This window comes from Trachypithecus francoisi, unplaced genomic scaffold (genome assembly GCF_009764315.1).
Source record: "Trachypithecus francoisi isolate TF-2019V2 unplaced genomic scaffold, Tfra_2.0 Lachesis_group10, whole genome shotgun sequence".
Classification (NCBI taxonomy): Eukaryota; Metazoa; Chordata; class Mammalia; order Primates; family Cercopithecidae; genus Trachypithecus; species Trachypithecus francoisi.
Window position 1 is genome coordinate 43474428 of NW_022681455.1, and position 20708 is coordinate 43495135.

The 20708-nt window shown below is 54.8% G+C and overlaps 1 protein-coding gene across 2 annotated transcripts in view; it reads left to right on the forward strand.

Annotated features, from left to right (window-relative positions):
* TTBK1 (tau tubulin kinase 1) overlaps positions 1-20708 on the forward strand; it is a 45987-nt gene that overhangs the window by 11210 nt on the left and 14069 nt on the right. For both annotated transcript variants that reach the window (XM_033217237.1, XM_033217236.1), the window contains exons 6-13: positions 109-213; positions 610-675; positions 1114-1206; positions 1293-1418; positions 3392-3546; positions 4590-4821; positions 5082-5257; positions 8358-8919. In XM_033217237.1, coding sequence (XP_033073128.1) covers positions 109-213; positions 610-675; positions 1114-1206; positions 1293-1418; positions 3392-3546; positions 4590-4821; positions 5082-5257; positions 8358-8919 — 1515 coding nt within the window. The remainder of the gene's footprint in view (positions 1-108; positions 214-609; positions 676-1113; positions 1207-1292; positions 1419-3391; positions 3547-4589; positions 4822-5081; positions 5258-8357; positions 8920-20708) is intronic.

Here is a 20708-nt window from a genome sequence, read left to right on the forward strand (position 1 = left end):
TGTGGGGCTGAAGGTCCTTCACCAGCTGCAGAGCTGTTTCTTGGTACCCCTTGAGGTTGCCCAGCTGGCGTTGGGCCCCCCAGGGCTCACAGCTGCTGTCTCCCCTAGTCAAACTTTGCCATGGGCAGGCTGCCCTCCACCTACAGGAAGTGCTATATGCTGGACTTCGGGCTGGCCCGGCAGTACACCAACACCACGGGGGATGTGCGGCCCGTGAGTACCGTCGGGGCGGGGAGGACAGTGGAGGACTCCCCCTTACTCCCAGATCTGGGGACCCTTCACCCACTTTTCTTGCGCCTGCCTAAGCTGGCCTGGCCTTGTGTTCAGTGTCAGCACCACCCAGCTCTGGGGTCCACACTCGGCCTGTCCCCTCTCTCTGTTAGCCTGTACTCTTGGGGGATGCCACATCCATACCTTGTGATTTTCCTGCCCCCTCTGGGCAGGGAGCAGGGTCAGCAGGCGGGTTTAGGACTGGAAGGTCAGAGAGCAAGCCCGCCTCGTCAGCCAGGGAAGGTGGTCAGGGTGAGGAGTTAGACTTGGCAGCAGGGTTGAGAGGTGGCTGAGATGAGGGCATAGTGGGTGACGTTCTTGGTGGTCTCCCTTCTGCAGCCTCGGAATGTGGCCGGGTTTCGAGGAACTGTTCGCTATGCCTCGGTCAATGCCCACAAGAACCGGGTGAGTGGCAAAGACCGGGCTGCGGGATGTGGAGGTGGGAGGGGCAAGGTCGGGGTGCAGTGTGCTGATGGGGAGGGGTGGGGAGAGGAGAGTGGGGCAGGGGCTGCAATCTGCCACCCCAGCGACCCTGGGTTGGAGAAAGGCCCCTCTGTGGCAGACTCAGCATCCCCTTCTTCATTTGTTTCGGGAACCCCATCCTCTCTGTTCTCACTACAGACCCCTGTCGAGTGAGGAAGCACACGCGGTAGTTTTGGCTATGGGACTCGTGTGTGTGTTGGAGGGTTGGGGACGGAGCTGTGGCCTCAGGGAGACCCCAGTTCTGTCCTTAGAGGACTGGGTGTCAGGCCTCCCTGACAGATGCCCCTCAGAGAAGGGTCAGCCATCCATTCCCAGGGAAGGACCTGAGAGCTGCAGGTGACTCCCTCCCCCCACCTCCAGGAGATGGGCCGCCACGATGACCTGTGGTCCCTATTCTACATGCTGGTGGAGTTTGCGGTGGGCCAGCTGCCCTGGAGGAAGATCAAGGACAAGGTGAGCCCCAGGCAGCTGGGTCTGAAGTGGCAGAAGGGGTTTGGGGGCAGCTGGGGCTCCATCTCCCCGTGGCCTCTTGCCTCTAGGAGCAGGTAGGGATGATCAAGGAGAAGTATGAGCACCGGATGCTGCTGAAGCACATGCCGTCAGAGTTCCACCTCTTCCTGGACCACATTGCCAGCCTCGACTACTTTACCAAGCCCGACTACCAGGTGGGAGCCTGCTACCCTGCCCCTGCTCCCTAGACACCACTCTGTAGGTGACTGCCCCCAGCAGACCTCGCTCCTACTGAGGTTCCACAGCTCCACCTTGTCCCCAAGCCTCTCCCCCGGTCTTCTAATTGCATTAAAGGCATGGATGCTCTTGTAAACTAGTCACAGCCAAGATTTATCAAGAGCTTACCCTGTTCTCAGTGCTTTTCATGTATTAACTCATTTAAGCTTCCAAGCAAGCCTTTGATGATAATGAATGCTCCTTATATTTTTATTCCAGCTCTCTCTCTCTCTCTTTTTTTTTGGGGGGGGGGGACAGAGTCTTGCTCTGTCACCCAGGCTGGAGTGTGGTGGCGCGACCTCTGCTCACTGCAGCCTCCACCGCCCAGGTTCAAGCAATTCTCCTGCCTCAGCCTCCCGAATAGCTGAGACTATAGGCATGTGCCACCACGCCCGGCTAATTTTTGTAGTTTTAGTTGAGACGGGGTTTTACCATGTTGGTCAGGTGAACTCGAGCTCCTGACCTTGTGATCCACTTGCGTCAGCCCCGCAAGGTGCTGGGATTACAGGCGTGAGCCACTGTGTCCAGCCCCAGCTCTTAACAATTAATGAAGCTGGCTGGTGCGGTGGTTCACACCTGTAATCCCAGCACTTTGGGAGACCGAGGCTGGCGGGTCACTTGAGATCAGCGGTTCAAGACCAGCCTGGCCAACGTGGTGAAACCCTGTTTCTACTAAAAATACAAAAATTAGCCAGGCGAGATGGTGGGTACCTGTAATGCCAGCTACTCAGTACGCTGAGGTATAAGAATTGCTTGAACTTGGGAGGTGGAGGTTGCAGTGAGCTAAGATTAAACCACAGCACTCCCGCCTGGGTGACAGAGCAAGACTCCATCTCAAACAAACAAACAAATAAACAAAAACAATTAATGAAGCCAAATGCTTTTAAGTACTTTACGTGACAACTCTGCGGGAGGCAAGTGGGATGATCATGCCCATTTCATAGATGAGGGAACTGAGGCCTAATATTGTGGTTAGGAGCAGGGCTGGGCTCAGGCACATCTTCTGACTCCGAGTCCAGTGCTCTTTCCAAGCCTCCATCACCACACCCCATGGGACCCATTGACCCTGATCAGAGAATGGGGAAAACATCAGCAGTGTTCTGCCTGGGATCCACTATGTACCAGGCACGCTGCTGCGCACTGTGGGAGCAGAGACAGCCTCAGACACACAGGACGCACTCAATCAAGCGGGTCCTGTCAGCAGAGAGAACCTGCCCTGTGCTCTGGAGACAGCCAAGCCAGAAGTGGAGTGTTCTGGGGACTTCAGAGGGTCTATAGCTGTCTGCCACCTCCTGAACCCAGAGCCTCACAGAGATGCCCCCTGATCTTGGCTTAGCCTCATGGGATCCCCAAGGCCACACAGCTGCAAGCACCCCCCAGGCTGGGGCCCTGTGCTGGCTGCAAGGGATGCAGAGTTGACAGATAGGCATGTGGACAATTCAAACGGATGCACTGTGCCCTGTAGGGCAGCTGTATGGTGGACAGAATATACGGTGAAGAGAAGGGAAGCTGCAGAGAGGAGAGGATGAGTGGGAGAGGCGCCCCAGCAGAGGGGCAGTCTGCGTAGAGGCAGCACCCATGCGTGGGTTTGGAAACTCCCAGTGGTTTAGGGTTGCCGACATGGTGGAAATGGCAGAGGAGGTTTGGAGATGGTAACCAGGCGACAGATCTCAGAGGGTTCATGTCCAGTCAGTGGGGCTTAATCCAAGATGATAATTTGCATGTTGATTTGCATATCATGTGCATGTTTTCATTTAAAATCAATGTACCCTTCTCCTCCCAATGCCCCCTCCCGGGCCATTCCTGTCCTGGAAGGTTCCTGTCTTCCCCCTATGATCCCAGCAATTGCCCCTTCCTCCTGGCTAGCCCCCGGATCACCTCTTTGTCCTCCCACCACCCTCACCCCCTGCAGTTGATCATGTCGGTGTTTGAGAACAGCATGAAGGAACGGGGCATTGCTGAGAATGAGGCCTTTGACTGGGAGAAGGCAGGCACCGATGCCCTCCTGTCCACGAGCACCTCTACCCCACCCCAGCAGAACACCCGGCAGACGGCAGCCATGTTTGGGTGAGTCTCAGGAAGGGGAGCCACCAGCCACTGCCTGGAGCTGTTACCTAAGAGGGCAGGTGGTCCTCTCCTCTCCTCTCTTCCTACCTGGACTCGCTTGGCTGTCTTTCCTATCCTTAGTGGAGTTCGGGACTTCGGGAAACTCTGCCACATCTCCACCCTCAATCTGATCATAGAGTGGGCGTCTTCCTCAGTGGGTCCCTGGGGGAGCAGGAAACCCCAAGTGAAATTACCTGAGGCCCACAGTTTATCTCTTTCTTATCATGCATATGCATGAATTTAACGGCCGTGTCTTGAGGCCATACACCTGAAAGTTACACCTCCTTTCCTCAAAGCACTCTCAGCTGAGTCTGGGATATTTGAAATCGATGGGTCAGCAATTTCAGAACCATGTAACAGGCACAAAGACACAGGTGGTCCAGGGAGGAGCTGGAGTTAGAAGGGGCTCTCCACCCAGCCCCAGGAGCGAGCCAAGGAGAGAAGTGGGCAGGGGCTTCAGGGGACACGTTTAGGGAGGAGACTTAACAGGACGTGGTAGCACATTACAGTGCCCAGACATTGCTTAAAGAACTCTAAAGTTTAATCATCAAAGAAGATTAAATTTTAAAAAATTTAAGTGTATATTCAGGGCAATTTCCATCTATAATCCCAGACTGCAAAATAGTAATAAAAGAAAACTAATTTTAAAAGGAACTCCAAAGTGATTCTCCTTTTTAGACCCATTCCTGGGTCTAAAGGAGGAAGCCGGACAGTGAATGCCAATGGAAATCTGGCAGGTTCTTGAATGACAGCAGGATCCACTAAGCTAACAGAGCTAGATGGCGACATCTCCTTGCGGCCCCTGCCAACTTGAGGGTGGTCTGGTCTCAGAGGCTTTGTGGGCCAGCAATGGTGATGGGTCTAGGGACACTCTTACCCCTGATGGGACTGCCTCTGTGCCCGCTCCTAGGGGTGGTCTCCAGGTCTGTGCTGGTAGAAGAGGGCCATGGGAGGAGAGGACACCCCTATCAGCCTTGCCCATGGCTCCCTCCTGTCCTCTCCAGGGTGGTCAATGTGACGCCGGTGCCCGGGGACCTGCTCCGGGAGAACACCGAGGATGTGCTACAGGGAGAGCACCTGAGTGACCAGGAGAATGCACCCCCAATTCTGCCCGGGAGGCCCTCTGAGGGGCTGGGCCCCAGTCCCCACCTTGTCCCCCACCCCGGGGGTCCTGAGGCTGAAGTCTGGGAGGAGACAGATGTCAACCGGAACAAACTCCGGATCAACATTGGCAAAGTAACTGCAGCCAGGGCGAAGGGCGTGGGTGGCCTTTTCTCTTACCCCGATTCCCAGCCTTGGGTCCCTGCCCTGTTCCTCCTGAGCACCCTGTCCCCAACCATCTGCCTGCTTGTCCTGCCTCTGTTTCCCGGTCCCTTCCCGCCCTAGCCTCCCTGCGTCTCCCATCATCATCATCCTCTGTCTCCTTTACCCTGAGGAGACCATTCGCCCACAGCTGCCTCATCAACCCCAGCTCATGACACTCCCCTCTCCTGCAGAGCCCCTGTGTGGAGGAGGAACAGAGCCGAGGCATGGGGGTCCCCAGCTCCCCAGTGCGTGCACCCCCAGACTCCCCCACAACCCCAGTCCGTTCTCTGCGCTACCGGAGGGTGAACAGCCCTGAGTCAGAGAGGCTGTCCACGGCGGATGGGCGAGTGGAGCTACCTGAGAGGAGGTGGGTCTGGGACCAGGGGCATGGTTGGGGCCCAAGGCCCCCTCCACCTTCACATGGCTGGTCTGGAGGAAAAGTCAGATGTGTGGCGGAGGTGGGCAGACCCTGGGAAGTGCTGAGAGGGTTATGCGTGGGCCTGGGGTCAGACTCAGTTGGGGCCAGAGACAGGGCCTGGGAAAGCCAGTAGGGGATCCAGAGAGGTCCCAGCTCATGTCAGGAAAGGGAATTGGGGGAGTACAGGCTGCAGGAGGGACAGGCTGGGTGCCTGGGCCCAGGAAGGGTGAGGGGTGAGTTGGTTGGTAGGTGTGTGTGCTTCCAGAACCTCTTCTCCTAGAGACTAATTATAGATGCTTCCAGTGCAGCCGAGGTAGACTGTCTTCAGCTTTGGGGGGAGAGGGCCTGGGAATTGCTGGAAGAGAGGGCAGGGCAAGTTTTGGGGGTTAGGGCTGAGGGATCTGAAGTCACAGAGGGGAGGGGACCAGCGGGAACCTAGTTGGGGAAAAGGAGCGTTTAGAAGCTAGGTGAGCCTTTGGGAGGGGAAGGTGGGAGGGTGGGAGAGTGATCTGTTGACCCCAGATGGTGGGTGGACAACACGGGCCAGGGCCGGTCCCCACCTGTGCTGGTGGTGGGTGGGACAACATCAGGTGGGGAGGCCGCTGAGGGATGTTTCCACCTTCCCCTGGCCTCTGAGTGGGACTTCACTCTGCAGTAGGACTGGGGCCTTCTCTGCACCAGAAAAGGGGTCTCTTCCAAAGACCTGGTCCTGGGGATAAGAGGGGTATCCTTTCTGGCATCCACTCCATGTATCTCCTTGTGAGCAAACTCAGTCCTTACACACTCATACAGGTTGGCTTACCTGGGACTGAAGACCACCCTTTTCGTCTGTGGTAGCCTGGAGTCCCTCTCCCTGGAGACGGAGAAACGAGGAAAGGCAGTTTGGGAAGGGATATAAATGGAGAAGAGAGGTGGGAAATACCTTGAATGAGACAGTCCTGAAGGGCTGCCTGCTTTTAGGGAACAAGAAGCAAATTGGTTTGGCTCACAGTGAACCCCAATTGCAGGGATGGTAGGGAAAGTTGAGGGCTGAACAGGATATCATAGATAGCAGAGGGTCTGGATGGGCTCTGGGGCTCTGGGGCTCTGGGGCACTTGGGAGCAGGAGACAGTACAAAGCAGTTGGGATTCGGATTTCCCACCCCACTGCCTCCTGTCTCCAACCCTCCGTCTGAGCTCCCACTACGCACACACATGCAAATACACGCGCGCGCGCGCACACACACACACACAAGCACCACTAGCCCTGAGCCCTCTTTGGCACCCTTTCTCCCCTTTATGTCCATCAAAACAAACTGTGCCTCAGAAAGGAAATGATATCAGCCATTTACATGAGAGCATGAATATAAGACCCTAGGTGGCCTCTCTCAGGGATGTTTTATTTAAGTCTTTATTAACAAGTCAATAAAAATATTGTGCACAGTCAGATTGGGCAGGTCCCATGTAGGCTGGGGCAGGAGTATTTTGAGAAAGCCCCACAGGCGGTTCTGATCTGCACCCTGCCTCTGCAGCTGAAGAGCCATTGAACCATAGGCTCGATGCTGGGGGAGAATGAAAGTCAGCCCCCTGCCCACAGCCTGAACATGAGGCAGTGGCACAAACCCAAGATAGGTTAGGCCTCCGTGGTGGTTCTCAGTGGGGTACCCTGGCATTTGGGAGAGGGCAATTCTTCCTTGTGTAGCATCCCCCCACACACTATTGTACAACCAGAAATATCCTCCTCTTGGGGCTGGCATGGCCCCAAGTTGAGAAGCTCTGAAAGTAATGTGAGATTCACAGCACAGTTCAAGATAACGAGGCCGGGCACAGTGGCTCACGCTTGTAATCCCAGCACTTTGGGAGGCCGAGGCAGGTGGATCACCTGAGGTCAGGAGTTTGAGACCAGCCTGGCCAAAATGGTGAAACCCCGTCTCTACTAAAAATACAAAAATTAGCAGGGTGTGGTGGTGTGCTCCTATAAGCCCAGCTACTCAGGAGGCTGAGGCAGGAGAATCGCTTGAACCTGGGAGGTGGAGGTTACAGTGAGCCAAGATCATGCTACTGTACTATACTCCAGTCTGGGTGACAGAGATTCCGTCTCAAAAAAAAAAAAAAAAAAGATAACAACAGAAGAGATGTCCCAAGACAGGATCAATGCCCTTGGGGTAAATTGATGGGACCCAGGCCCTTGCCCGGCAGGGCTCACAGTCTCTTGGGGAGACAGATTGTGAAGAGACATGAGGTTCACCCTGTGATGAGAGAGAGATACAAAGCACTAATCCTTGCAGGATGGGAAAGGCAGGCTACCTGCCCAAGGCAACAGCCAACCTGTATCAGACAGCAAAGGGTAGAAGGACAGGCTGTGTATGGGGAGAGGTCCTGTGGGGAGAGGCCACGTTCGGGGTGGGCCGTAAGGGTGGAATCTAAGATGGGGCTGGCAAGGGAAATGGGGAGACAGCCATAGTCAGGCTGTGAGAGGCCTTGAGTATAAACCAAGGAGTGTGGACTTTGTTGTTGGGGCTGGGGAGTCACTGGAGTTTGTTGAGCTGGGACTAACAAGGCCATCTTGGGAGCGATGAAACCAGCCAGGCAGGCCTGGAGGGTGGTGGCAGAAGAGGCTGGAAAGCCCTCTGTAAACTCAAGGGCCAGTTGGGTGTGTTTGCCTGGAAGCAGCAGGAAGTAACCACTGGTTGTGAGCACTGCAGAGGCAAGAACAAAGCTTGCCTGAGGAAGATTAGCTTCCCTAGGGTGGCCCAGGAGGGAACATTCCTTGCACAGAAACCCGAGTTTATTTTCTGCTTGTTTGTATTCCTGGAGCACGGTAAGCATTCAAAAACATTTGTTGAATGACTGAATGAATGAATGAATGAATGAACTAACAAACGAACTAACAAAGCCTTGATAGGAAGTGAGGTTGGAGGGTGACAACGTAGAGGTAACTGGCCTGGCCCAGGGTGGGAGGGGTACTGCGGTCAGGTTTCGGGAGTCACACGCCACCCTGCCACTGGCATGGGGTCCTTGGGGGTCCAGTGGGGCTGGGCATTGAGCCCCATGAGGGGTGGCTTTGCAGGTCACGGATGGATCTGCCTGGCTCGCCCTCGCGCCAGGCCTGCTCCTCTCAGCCAGCCCAGATGCTGTCAGTGGACACAGGCCACGCTGACCGGCAGGCCAGCGGCCGCATGGACGTGTCAGCCTCTGTGGAGCAGGAGGCCCTAAGCAATGCCTTCCGCTCGGTGCCGCTGGCTGAGGAGGAGGACTTCGACAGCAAAGAGTGGGTCATCATTGACAAGGAGACGGAGCTCAAGGACTTCCCTCCGGGGGCTGAGCCCAGCACGTCGGGCACCACGGACGAGGAGCCGGAGGAGCTGCGGCCACTGCCCGAGGAGGGCGAAGAGCGGCGGCGGCTGGGGGCAGAGCCCACCGTCCGGCCCCGGGGATGCAGCATGCAGGTGCTGACCGAGGAGGACCTGCAGCATTTGCCACCCCAGCCCCTGCCACCCCAGCTGAGCCAGGCTGATGGCCGTTCCGAGACGTCACAGCCCCCCACGCCTGGCAGCCCTTCCCACTCACCCCTGCACTCGGGACCCCGCCCTCGACGGAGAGAGTCGGACCCCACAGGCCCGCAGAGGCAGGTAAGGTTGGGCTTGTACCCCACTCCCCATCTCCAGATGCCCAGAGTCCTGGTGTGTAGGCCTGGGGTGCTCCACACGTGCTGGCACTACTGACCAGTAACCCAGTCACAGGGCCGTGATGGAGGTAGACAGGCTTAAGGGTCTGAAACCATGTTTGGGGGCAGGCAAGGCTCCCCAGAAGAAGTGCCCTCTCAGTTCTGAGTTGAGTCTGGCACTATGAGCAACTAAGCCAAGTGACAAGGCGGGAGAAAGTCCTCGCAGGCCACGGGTACAGTGTTTTGCACAGGCCGGGAGGGGGCGATCTGAGAGCACTGAGCTGATGGCACACTGCAGCAGCCAAGGCTGCGAGGTCAGCCCTGGGCCCCGCCACAGACGGCCTTCAGGGCTACGCTAACGGGGGCGGGGGGTGCTTGATGCTGCAGGTTTGGTGAGCCACTGAAGGCTTTTAAAAAGGAGTGCAACATGATTACATTGGTACTGTTGAATGATCCTTGGGCTGCTGTGTGGAAGATGGATTGAAATGGCATGAAACGAGATGCAGGCAGGCCACGTGGCAGACAGTGGCAAGCGAGTGCCCCGGTGGCTTGGGCTGGGGTGGGGCTGTGGATGCGGGGCAAGGTGGATAGTGCTAAGGGTGTTGGGGATAGGCCAAGAGGGCTGTGATGGAGCGGCGGCCAGGGCGCCTCGTGTCTCGGCTGATACGCTGAGTGGTTTTGAAGGGAGTGAGAATTTGGATTTAAATACAATGAATTGATCAGTGCAGTGACTCACGCCTGTAATCCCAGCACTTTGGGAGGCCGAGGTGGGTGGGTCACGAGGTCAGGAGATCGAGACCATCCTGGCTAACATGGTGAAACCCCGTCTCTACTAAAACTACAAAAAACTAGCTGGGTGAGGTGGCGGGCGCCTGTAGTCCCAGCTACTCGGGAGGCTGAGGCAGGAGAATGGCGTGAACCCGGGAGGCGGAGCTTGCAGTGAGCCGATATCGTGCCAATGCACTCCAGCCTGGGCGACAGAACGAGACTCCATCTCACAAACAAAAAACAAAAAACAAAGAAAAACAGTAAAATAAAATAAAAAAAAAATACAATGACCTCATGGAATCTAAGGGATGTCCATGTGTAGGTACCTGAGGCTCAGGAGAGGGATTGCAGCGGGAAATACAGATTTCGGGGTTTGGGAAACCATGGGAATGGGTGATGCTACCCAAGAGGACTGTACAGGGTGTGGAACCCAAAAGTGAGGGTGGAAGCTGAGAGGTGCTCACATCTAGGGGGAATGAGAGGAGAAGGAGCTCTGCATGATGAGTGAGAGGGGAGGTCGGAGCATGGGAGGAACATGGGGGAGAAGGTCCCCGAAATCAGGGCAGGAGATGTCTGGAGGGCAGCGGGGAGGAGTGGAAGGGGTTTCCATGATCAGGGCAGGTTTCATCGAGGAGGTGAGCTCTGAGAGCCAGGTGGATGGCCATGGGGAGAAGTGGAGCCAAGGCAAGAGAGACTATAGTTGAGCACAGGGACAGGTGTGTTGGGTGCCCTGGAAGGGCCCAGTCTGGCTGCAATGGCACCTCCTTGTGTAGGAGAACTGAGGAACAAGGCTGAAAGGGCAGGGAGGGGCCAGATGATGGCCAAATTGCAAAATGTCTCATGCTATTTGGGTTTTCTTCTTCTGACCAGGACAGGGTGTCAGAATAGGCAGAGAGCCACTGGCCTGGCCAGGCTTCGCTGTGTGGGACAGAGGCTGATCTCTGACCTGGGAAATGGAGGAAAACTCTAGCACTGTGTGCCAAATGGGGTCCATGAACCTGCAGAGGGGCTGGAGAGAGTCATGGAGGGGATGCCGGAAGGGGCTCAGGGGCTGTGCCGCGTTCCACATAGTGGTCCCACGTTGGGGGCGTACACTCTAGGTGGCTCTGGGAGGTGCCCAGGTGTTGGGCCAGGGGCCAGTTCTACCACTTGCTCAGATCGGGAGGCCTTGCTTGGGACCACGTGGGTGCCCTGGGAAAAGCAGCTGTGGGCACGATTGCATTCAGACCCCATCCTATCTAGAAGTCCCTTCTAAAAGAGAGGACCTCCGAGCTGTGGTCCTGGGGAATATGCATCCCGGCCTTGCCTGGACACTGGAAACTGGGGGCTCAAAAAGTGGGGCCCGTGAGTCCTCACCCAGAGAGGCCCTAGCTGGCCTGAGTTGGAGGCACAGCCCTGGCAGACCTGGCAGTCACGTGGGCTGGCACCACTGTGTTGTAACTAGCCATTGATCCCACCACGCCCAGCACCAGTCAGCAGGAGAGGGAGCAAAATGTGTTTGGGGTCCTTGCTCCACTCCCATTCATTCGTCCACACTCACTGAGCATTTACTGTGTGCCATGTACCACAGGCATCAGAGGCGACTTGCACAATAGGTTGTACCCGCAGAAAGTGCAGAGTCTAGGGAGGGTGACAGACAGTGTCAAGAGAGAGAGCCCGAATTAAAGTCAGGAGACCGAGGTCTGGACCTGGCTCTGCCCTTCCCTTCCCAGTGACTGAGGCCCAGTCAGTGTCTCTTTCTGGGTCTCCAGGTGAGGGAGCTGAGGTTCTTCTGAGGTTCATCTGTAAAGTTTTTCTTACCTGCAGATTCCTACGTGTGTCCTGGGAGTCATCCTCACTTTGGGGAATTCTGGCCAAGAGGGTGGGGAGAGAGAGATTTGATGGGATGGTGGGAACAGGCCGATTCTATAATCAGTCAGTCTTGGGCTTGGGTCCTGCTTGTGACAGGGACAGGCACTACCTGTGTCAGCAAGAGATGAGCTGTGTGTGTCTTTGGGCGTGAGGTGTTTGTGGGTCTCAAGTTCCCCACAGTGTACAGAATCGAGGTTGGTTAGCATTCTGTCCCTGCGCATGTGCGTTTGTGTCAGTGGAGCTCGAGCCGTGCACTGGTGGATGGATGTGTCCATACGTATGTGCCTGCAGGTGGGTGCACACGTTACTGCATTTGTGTAGAATATGCAGCAGGTCTGCAAGTGTGTACAGAACCACAGATGCCTAGAATGTCAAACCATTTCTATTGATGATAACAATTGGAGTAATAATTCTAATAATAACAACCATAGTTAGCACTGTCCTAAGCACTTTCATGTTTATATGTATATTCCTCACAACAACACTATGAATAGAGAATCTTGATTTTAAAAGTAAGAAAACTAAGACTCATAGAAGCAAAGTTTTTAGCCCAGCTGGTGAGCACCAGCTGGTAAGTGTTAGCACCGGAACTTGAACCCAGGCAGCTCGTTCCAAGATCTGAGCTCTGAGCCATTCCGTCTGAGGTGTGTGAAGTTTTTTTTTTTTTTTGAGACGGAGTTTCGCTCTTGTTGCCCAGGCTGGAGTGCAATGGAGTGATCTCGGCTCACCACAACCTCCGCCTCCCAAGTTCAAGCAATTCTCCTGCCTCAGCCTCCCGAGTAGCTGGGATTACAGGCATGCACCACCACCACACCCGGCTAATTTTGTATTTTTAGTAGAGACGGAGTTTCTCCATGTTGAGGCTGGTCTCGAACTCCTGACCTCAGGTGATCCACCCGCCTCGGCCTCCCAAAGTGCTGGGATTACAGGCATGAGCCATTGCGCCTGGCCTGAGGTCTGTGAGTTTAACAGAAAACATACAGGCCAGAGAGAGCAGATGGTTTGTGCAGGATCAGAGAGAGCCTGGAGCGCGCGCGCGTGTGTGTGTGTGTGTGTGTGTGTGTTGTGTGCATACCCACTGTCTGGGCCACGTCAGCAGGTGTGCCTGTAGGCATGTCAGTGTGCAGGGCAGCCTCTGTGTGTGTCTCTGGATGAACATATGGGGTATAACATGTTTTGCCAAGTACTTCAGGACAGCGGAGTGAAGCAGAGATCTTCCTTTATCAAGGCTAGAGGAGCAGGGAGAAATGGACCGGCCTATTTTTTTCTTCTGTCTTTGGGCTGGCCTGAAGGAAGTGGTGAGCCCAGCCGGGGCCTATGGCAGGACCTCCCAAATCTGGCTGCATCCTAGAATCACAGTTTTTGGGACTCTTCACCCACAGGCGGAGATTATGCGGCTTAGGGCAGGCAAGAAATCTCTGATGGGGGCCGGGCGCGGTGGCTCAAGCCTGTAATCCCAGCACTTTGGGAGGCCGAGACGGGCGGATCACTAGGTCAGGAAATCGAGACCATCCTGGCTAATACGGTGAAACCCCGTCTCTACTTAAAAATACAAAAAACTAGCCGGGCGACGAGGCGGGCGCCTGTAGTCCCAGCTACTCGGGAGGCTGAGGCAGGAGAATGGCGTAAACCCAGGAGGCGGAGCTTGCAGTGAGCTGAGATCCGGCCACTGCACTCCAGTTATCTCTGATGAATTCCCTCTTCCCCGCCACGTTTTTAGAGGAGCCCTCTCTAGACCTAGCTCAATTTTCTCAGTGCCTGATGTGTGAACTTCCTCATAACACCAATCATTTAAACTATGAGCACCTACAACTCTGTCACCTGCACATGTGGGGAACGGGGAGGGAAACTGTGAAAGCAGGCACAATTGGGGCTATTTAAAAGTATCTATTGTTCTTTGGTGATGGTGTGTGTGTGTGTGTGTGTGTGTGTGTTTTCCACACACCTGGCTTTCTTCTCAAGGAAATTTAAGGTGCAAATTAGGAGTGGCGGGAAAAGCTAGGGCAAGGGTGAAGCAGGCTAGCAAGTGTGTGATTTGGGGGAGGGCTGTTTGCCTGCCTTTATCTTTTGTCTCTGGCTGGTAGCACAGCAGGTCAGCAAGCCCTGAGTACACAGACACTGCCCGGCAGGCACCAAAGCATTTCCCTGCCACGTGCTGGACAGTGTGCTAGGGTCTGGGGGACAAAGATGAATAAAGCTGCCCAATCCTGCCCTTTTGGAGCTCAAGGTCATAAGCGGTAGGGTGGAGATGCAAAGGTCTAGAAAGATGTTTACAATCCAGGTCCATCAGGGAGGTAACAGAGCACTCTTATCTGCTAGAAGCTGGGAGCTCGCAGGGGAGGGAGCTGGAGTGGTCTCACACAGGTGGTATTTCAACTGGTGTGAAGACAAGCAGGTGGCCACAAGTGGTGCCCAGTCTGAAGGGCAAGAGCACTCTGGGATTCAATGCCATCGTATGAAAATCTGCCTGGCAGCTTAACAAACTCTGGCTGGAATGTTAAGCCACCCACATGTGCTGTGAGAGGGGGTTTTGGGCAACAGTGGTGCCTCTGTTCCTTGGTCTCTCTGGGTGGGCCTTAGACCCCTAAACTTTAGTGCAGATGGGACTAGCTCAGAAGGATCCTAGACTCGGCCAAAAAGAAGATGAAAGGGAAAGCAAGGTGGGAGCAAAGCCAGTCCTATTAGAATGTTCTCCCTCTTCCCTACTCTGCTAGAGGCTCCATGCCAAGTCCCTTGTGCCCCCACTTGACAGCAGCAAGGGATCCTGGAGCTGAGTGTCCCAGGACCCTCCTTCCTGGAGGAGCTGGTCCAGTCAGTCCTTGTTGCCGCTGTAAAAGCTATTTCAACTGGCCTCAGTCTCAGGAAGAGAGGGTCAGGCTGGGAGAGGTCTGGTAGCACTCTGGGCGCCATTTCTACCCCCACATATCTGGGACACATCCACTTCACTCGGAGGGCATGGGGACACAGGGCAGGATTCTTCCTGAAGGAGATGAGGCAGCAGCTCTGCCCAGCCTCGGACACAGGCTGCCTGGTGGCTCAGCCTTTGAGGGGGCAGGGGAAAAGCCACTTTCAAGAAAATACTTCAGTTTGCCCCTCCTCCTACGAGTCCATCCCTTCCCTCATTTGGAAGAGTGATTTAAAATTAGATACTAAAATGGCTCCGTGAAGAGTGCAGCATTTACTCTATGGCGGGTGCTGTTCCAAGTGCTGCATCTTATAACATTGAATCCTCACGACCACCCTTTGAGGTGAGCACCATTATGACCCCCATTTTACAGAGGAGGAAGCTGAGGCTCAGAGAGGTGCAGTAACTTGCTCAGATTTTAAGTGTTGGAGTTGGGATTCAAACAGAGTAATTGGTCTCTAGAGTCCCACCTTATGCCGCATTGTCACCCAGATCCCAACACTTCCCTGTGATGGGACGGGGGTACCAAGGCGGAGGGAGTACAGGGAACGTTTCTGAGACCTAATGAGTAGCACAGAATCTAGCTGGGGACACAGGCAGCAAGCACACAGCTGTCAACACATGGCAAGGAACTCTCTCAGAGCACAGAGCCACCTTCCCAAGAGAAACGGTTCCCCAGTCCAGAACAACCCTGAGCTAGGTAGTACTAAGCCGGGAAGGCTTCTCGGAAGAGGTGAGTGACCATGGTCTCCTTGCAGAGACCATAGTGTGATAAGTTCCAGAGAGGAGGAGGAGGGGGAAGGGCGTTGGAGGCCAGAGCCTAGATTCTGACCTTGGGGCAGGTGGTTTGCACCCTCCTCCACCCTGCCTGACCCCGCCCACTTGCCCGGGACGCCGGCGCCGCAGGGGCTGTGAGCGGTGGGTGGCCCCGGAGACGGAGCTGTCGAGTCTGTGCCTGACACCTCTTTTCCCTCCACTCTCTTGGTCTCTTTCAGTTGGAGGAGGACAGACTCTCGGGGCACTCCCTCCCGCGGTACAGCCCCCTGCGACGACTGGCGTCCTCCGTGTTCTCCTCCTCCACGCTGGAGACGGAGCATTACCCTCACCCCGGCGGCGGCGGCTCCTCGGGCTCCTCCGGTTCCCTCATTCAGCGCAGCCGCTCGGCCGAGAGCAGCCCTGTGCGGGCGCCCCACCGGCGCCACGCGCCCCTCGCTGCTGGCAACCACAGACTCATGCCCTCGGTGCTCCGCATCTCGCGGTCCCAGCTGCAGCAGGTGTGGGCCCGGTTCACCCACAAGACCTAGGCTGGGCCCCCCCCCTCCTGGAGGGGGCAGGTGGGGGGGGTGGGGAGCAGGCAGAGACCATGGTTCCTTCCCAGGACGCAATAATCACACACTCACACCCCATCCCACCCCATCATGCAATACAGCCCCCCCTAGAACGTTGGCCCAAGGTACTGTAATACTCCCACCCCAAGCAGAGTCTTCGTCCCACCCCCCCATCAGCTCCCTTTGTAGGTGCCAGCCAAATGGTGCAGGGAGGGGTGGGGCTGGTGGTACAGTTTCCAGGACAGGGCAGGGGCGCTCAGCTGGAGCCACTGGTGGGTCCGGAGTCCAGTGGAAAGTAAGGTATCAGGGAGATGAGGCCTGCAGGGCCAGAGGCACTCTGGCATAGGCTTTGTTCTGTTTAATTTGTGATCTCTTGGCATGGCTGGGTCTGATCCACCCCGAGGGGCTGGCAGGAGACCAAGACCCTCCTTGCGTGGTGTGTGTGTGTGTGTGTGTGTGTGTGCGCGGCCCTGTGTATGGGATGGAGACCAGGGCAGCCAGGTTTGCAATGTGGTGGGGAGTGTTTCAATGCTCAGCGATGGGGGGAGGCAGCCCTGTGACCTAGCGAGACTTTCCCAGGCCACTGTCATTGAGGACAGAGTTCCTTCCTCACACATCTTACCCCAGGAAGGCTCAGTCCATGGTAGGCTGCCCCTCCCCGAAGACACCTGTGCCATCACTCCCTGGTAGGACTGGATGTCTGTCCTCGGCTCCTTAGGAACTGAGGATGGATGAGAGGGACCTGGGATCCACCTCTCAAAGCAGGCTAGAACTGAGCAGCGAGGAGACCCAGCTTAGAAGCAGTGGCAGCAAAGGTGGTTGTTAAGGATGAGGCGAGAAACCATGTATGTGCTTGTCAGCAAAACCAGTGTCTCAGGACAAATCCCAGGTGGGAGCAGCCCCACCTCTGCCCTTCTCAGAGGGTGACTCCTTCCTGTAGGTGCTCGGTGAGTCCCCAAGGGTGGTAGTGAAGACACAACAGAAGAGAGGCAGGTTGGATAGGGATCCGGACACTTGGGAGTGGGGAAGTGTCAGGATGTCAGCTTGCTCATGCCTCTTCTGCCCATTTCTCAGCCCCCAACCGTCATTGCAGGGAGCCCAAGGTTCCCTTTATTCATCCTGCCCATGTCAGCCAGCACCTTTGCTTCCCTGGTGAATGGGGTAGTAGCGAAGTGGGTGCCAGAAAGGGCAGTGCCTGTATGGGGAGGGGAGGAAGCCCGAAGATTTGCAAAATGTTTATTTCAGTGAGACTGTGTGTCTGTATGTTTGCTTGTGTGCATGCACGTACACTTGTGCATAACAGTGTGCTTATGAATGAGCGTTTGTGCATGTGGAAGGGTTGCCATGGATGAATGCTCAGGCTGTGCACTGTGTAATTCCAGGAAGTGCCATTTATGCAGAACTCAATGTGACTGGCATGTGCCCAAGTTGCACAGTGCTGTATGAGTGTGTGTATGCATGTGTATGTTAGGGAGCCAGAAAGATGTCTATGCAGTCATTGGTGGTTTCCTATGTACCTTCTCTCATCCCAGCTTCACTCTTCTACCCCTCTCTCCCCATAACTTCTGCTTGGCCCATCAATTCCCCAGATGTCTCTGGTTAGAGTAGAGACCTCAGGGCCCTGGCCCCAGCCGGGGGGTGCTGTAAGTGTGGTGGGCAGTGCCCTGGAGCCAAACTGTCCACATAGAGGACCACCATTGTGGTATGACTCATCCACACCATCCACATAAGCCACTCCATAGCCACACACTCCTTTCCCCAAAATCTTTCTTTGTAAGTCATTTTATTTATTTGTTTGTTTGTTTGTTTGTTTGTTTGTTTATTTATTTTTGAGGCTGTCTGGGCCAAGAGCACCTTCTCCATCTGGCAACAAAAGCCAGATTTGGGTTCTAATACTTGTGCCCCACCCCCACCCCTATCTTAGCTGCTCACTTTTGAATCTCCCCAAACCCAAGCCTCTGTTGCCCTCCAGGCTGTTTTGGATGGCTTTGCACCCTGCTCAGGCAGTAGGCAGGAGAGGGTCAAGGTAGACCCTTTGAGAAAGGACAGAAAACAAAAAGCACAAAGGTGCGGGGGTGAGGCTGAACAGTGGCCCCACTCCCCTCCTGCTGGCACTGCCTCCCCCAGCCCCATCCTCTTGCCCTCCTCCCATCCACCCCAGGTAGTGGCAGGAGGTGAAGTGAAAGGAGCCTGCCCGCCATCTGCTCCGTAAGTCAGTAGCAATGTGGGCAGGGACCCCCACCCCCCCAATCTGGGGTTGGATGAAACCAAGCACTCTGTGATCCAGCATTCCCTTCTAGAGAGTTCCACTACCCAACCCTGAGCACTGCTCCATCTCAGTGACCCTGAGGTACTCTAAGATCCCAAAGTGCCTTGTGATATATCAAAGATGATGGCACTGGCTTCAGCCTCGTTTTAGCATTAGGTACGTATTACTGTTTCCAACACCTTTGGAAGTGGGAGATCCTGCAGCATTGAGAAGGTGGCTGAGTTTTCAAATAGACACCCCCCACCTCAGAACTGACACCTGTGGGAGAGGGTGTGTCCTTTAAAGCAAGGCCATGGTTCAAAGCATGTTGTCCTTTAGGGAGACATCTTTTTGTATATCCTCCATGGTGGAGGGGAGAGTGTTTTGTAAGCCATAAAGCTCTGAGCTAACAGGTGATCTTAATAATATTATTATCTTTTCTGGGTAGCTCTGACTCTTGGAAATTGTTAAGGTCATCTAAGCCACTTGTGTTGGATCAAGTTCACATGAAGCACAGCAGAGTTTCACATGGTTTGGGTCGAGTTGCCAGTCTCCGGTTCCCAGGCTAGGTGGGGATGCTGTGAGCCTGCAATATTGTCACTCTTGTTTTCTGAAGCATTTCCCAAGAGGAGGCCAGAATGTTTCAAGATTGATACCCTGCTTGGGGAAAGTGCGTAGCCTCCTCAGGGTCAGCTTTGAAAAGAGACAGCTGTCTTTGTTGTATTTTGAAAGTGGTGTTTTCGCACTTGATAGTCTCACTCTGCATTTAGTGGTGGCTTACAATTATTTGTGATTTTATTTAACAGCCACTGGCACACAGTGCTTATTATGTGCCAGGCAGTGATCTAAGCACTTTACAACATTAACTCATTTAAACCTCATAATAGTTTATGAGGTAGATCCCAGTATTATCTGCATTTAACAAATTAATCAGAATATTTTATTTACCAGAACATATAAAAAACCCACCCATGCCGAATAATTGGAGGTCATGTTTGACAGGAGTTTGTGAAACATCTTGGTCTGTGTGTACTGGTTGATTGATTGTCCTTTGCGATGGGCTCCCTGCTCAGTCTATAGAGAAGAGGGGAGTTGTCAGCAAGCCATATTTTCCTTCCTTTCCCATTCCCACCTTGCCATGGGGTGGCATCCAGATGGGAGTCACTCCAGAGTACTGGAGTTGGTTGAAATGGCTGAACCCTGTCTCTCCAGAGACCTCCAACCCCTCAATCCCACATGGCCCCAAGCAGCCCACAGCAGCTCTGGGGATCAGGTGGGCAGAGGAGGAGTTAGTGTGAGAAAGCAGGGGCTCCAAAACCTGACCTCAGTGGGACTGGCGAGGTCCTAGGGGTCAGGCTGACAGATGGGAAGACACTGGCATCTGTGGGCACCTAATGGGTGTCACCAACTCACACATCAACAAGAGCCAAACAGTGTCAGGGAAGTGGCAGGTTCAGGGACTGTGGTAAACAGGGGAACTCCCACACCCCTACCGTCCTCTGCTCCACCAATTGTTGCCACTATCTTCTAATTTTTATTTGAAATCTCCCAATTTTTAATTGTTGGCATCTAATTTTAAAAAGAAAAATCACTGTATGAACCAAGCCAAAATGGTTTACAGGCAGAGGTGACCTAAACTCATTTTGCAACCACTGTGAGCCTGAGGACTTCCCGCACCACCCTCTGTCCAGGGCTGCAGCACTCAAAGGTGACAGCCTTCTGATCCAGGAACTTGAACCTGGCCAGTGGGGATGTGAGGTGTGTGCTGTGTGTATGCATGTGGTGTGCATAAGTGCCTGAATGAGTGCGGGGGCCAGTGGACCTTTTTGTGGTGAGTGGGGGCCTCCTGGTGGGACTAGTATTTTCTCCATGGGAGAGGGACCCCGTGTCTGTGACAAATGCGCTAGTAAAGTTTCGATAACTTAATATACATCCCGCACACACTCAAGGCAGCGTGGGTCACAGCAATAGCCACTGAACAGTCTCATCCCAACCGCTAACATCCTGAACCCCGTGATATCCCTTTGCATTTCCAGTTTTGGGGAAAACAGACACAGCCCTCCCTGCCCCGTGGGTAGGGGATGGTGGCACCTCTGAGCCATGCTGGTCCCAGGACCCCTGGACTCGGACTTGCTCTCTCTTCTGCCCTGCCTAGTTCCCTTTTTCTGGGGAGGGGTGGTGCTGTCTTGCTCAGGCAGTGGTGGGGGAGTCTTGGGCCCCTGGGTAGGCAGAAGGAGCTGTGTAAATGTATCTATATGGAGTGGGCAGTGGAAGGGACCATACTTGGGGAGGGTGTGGCTCTGACCCGGGGTGGGGGTAACTCCAGTTGTGTGTGGCGAGCTTGGAAAATGCTGTATCCTCTGCTGTCCTTGGGTTGATGTGGTACTTAGGGATGGAAGTGTAGATCCCTCAGGAGGGCCTGAGACCCATCCCACCCTACCCCAAACTCCACTTAGACCTGGGACACATTCAACTCAAGGGTCAGGAACCAGCCCACCCTCCATACAGTCAGCCCCTGAAAATGTCAAGCATCCTTCTCCCTAAGGGAGAGGCTCCAGGTCTGAGGGCCACACCCCTCCGATAGCCCTCTGGTTCCCCACACGCCATCCAGTGGGCGTCAGGGCCCAGGAGGCCCTGAGCCTGAGTGCCCGCTT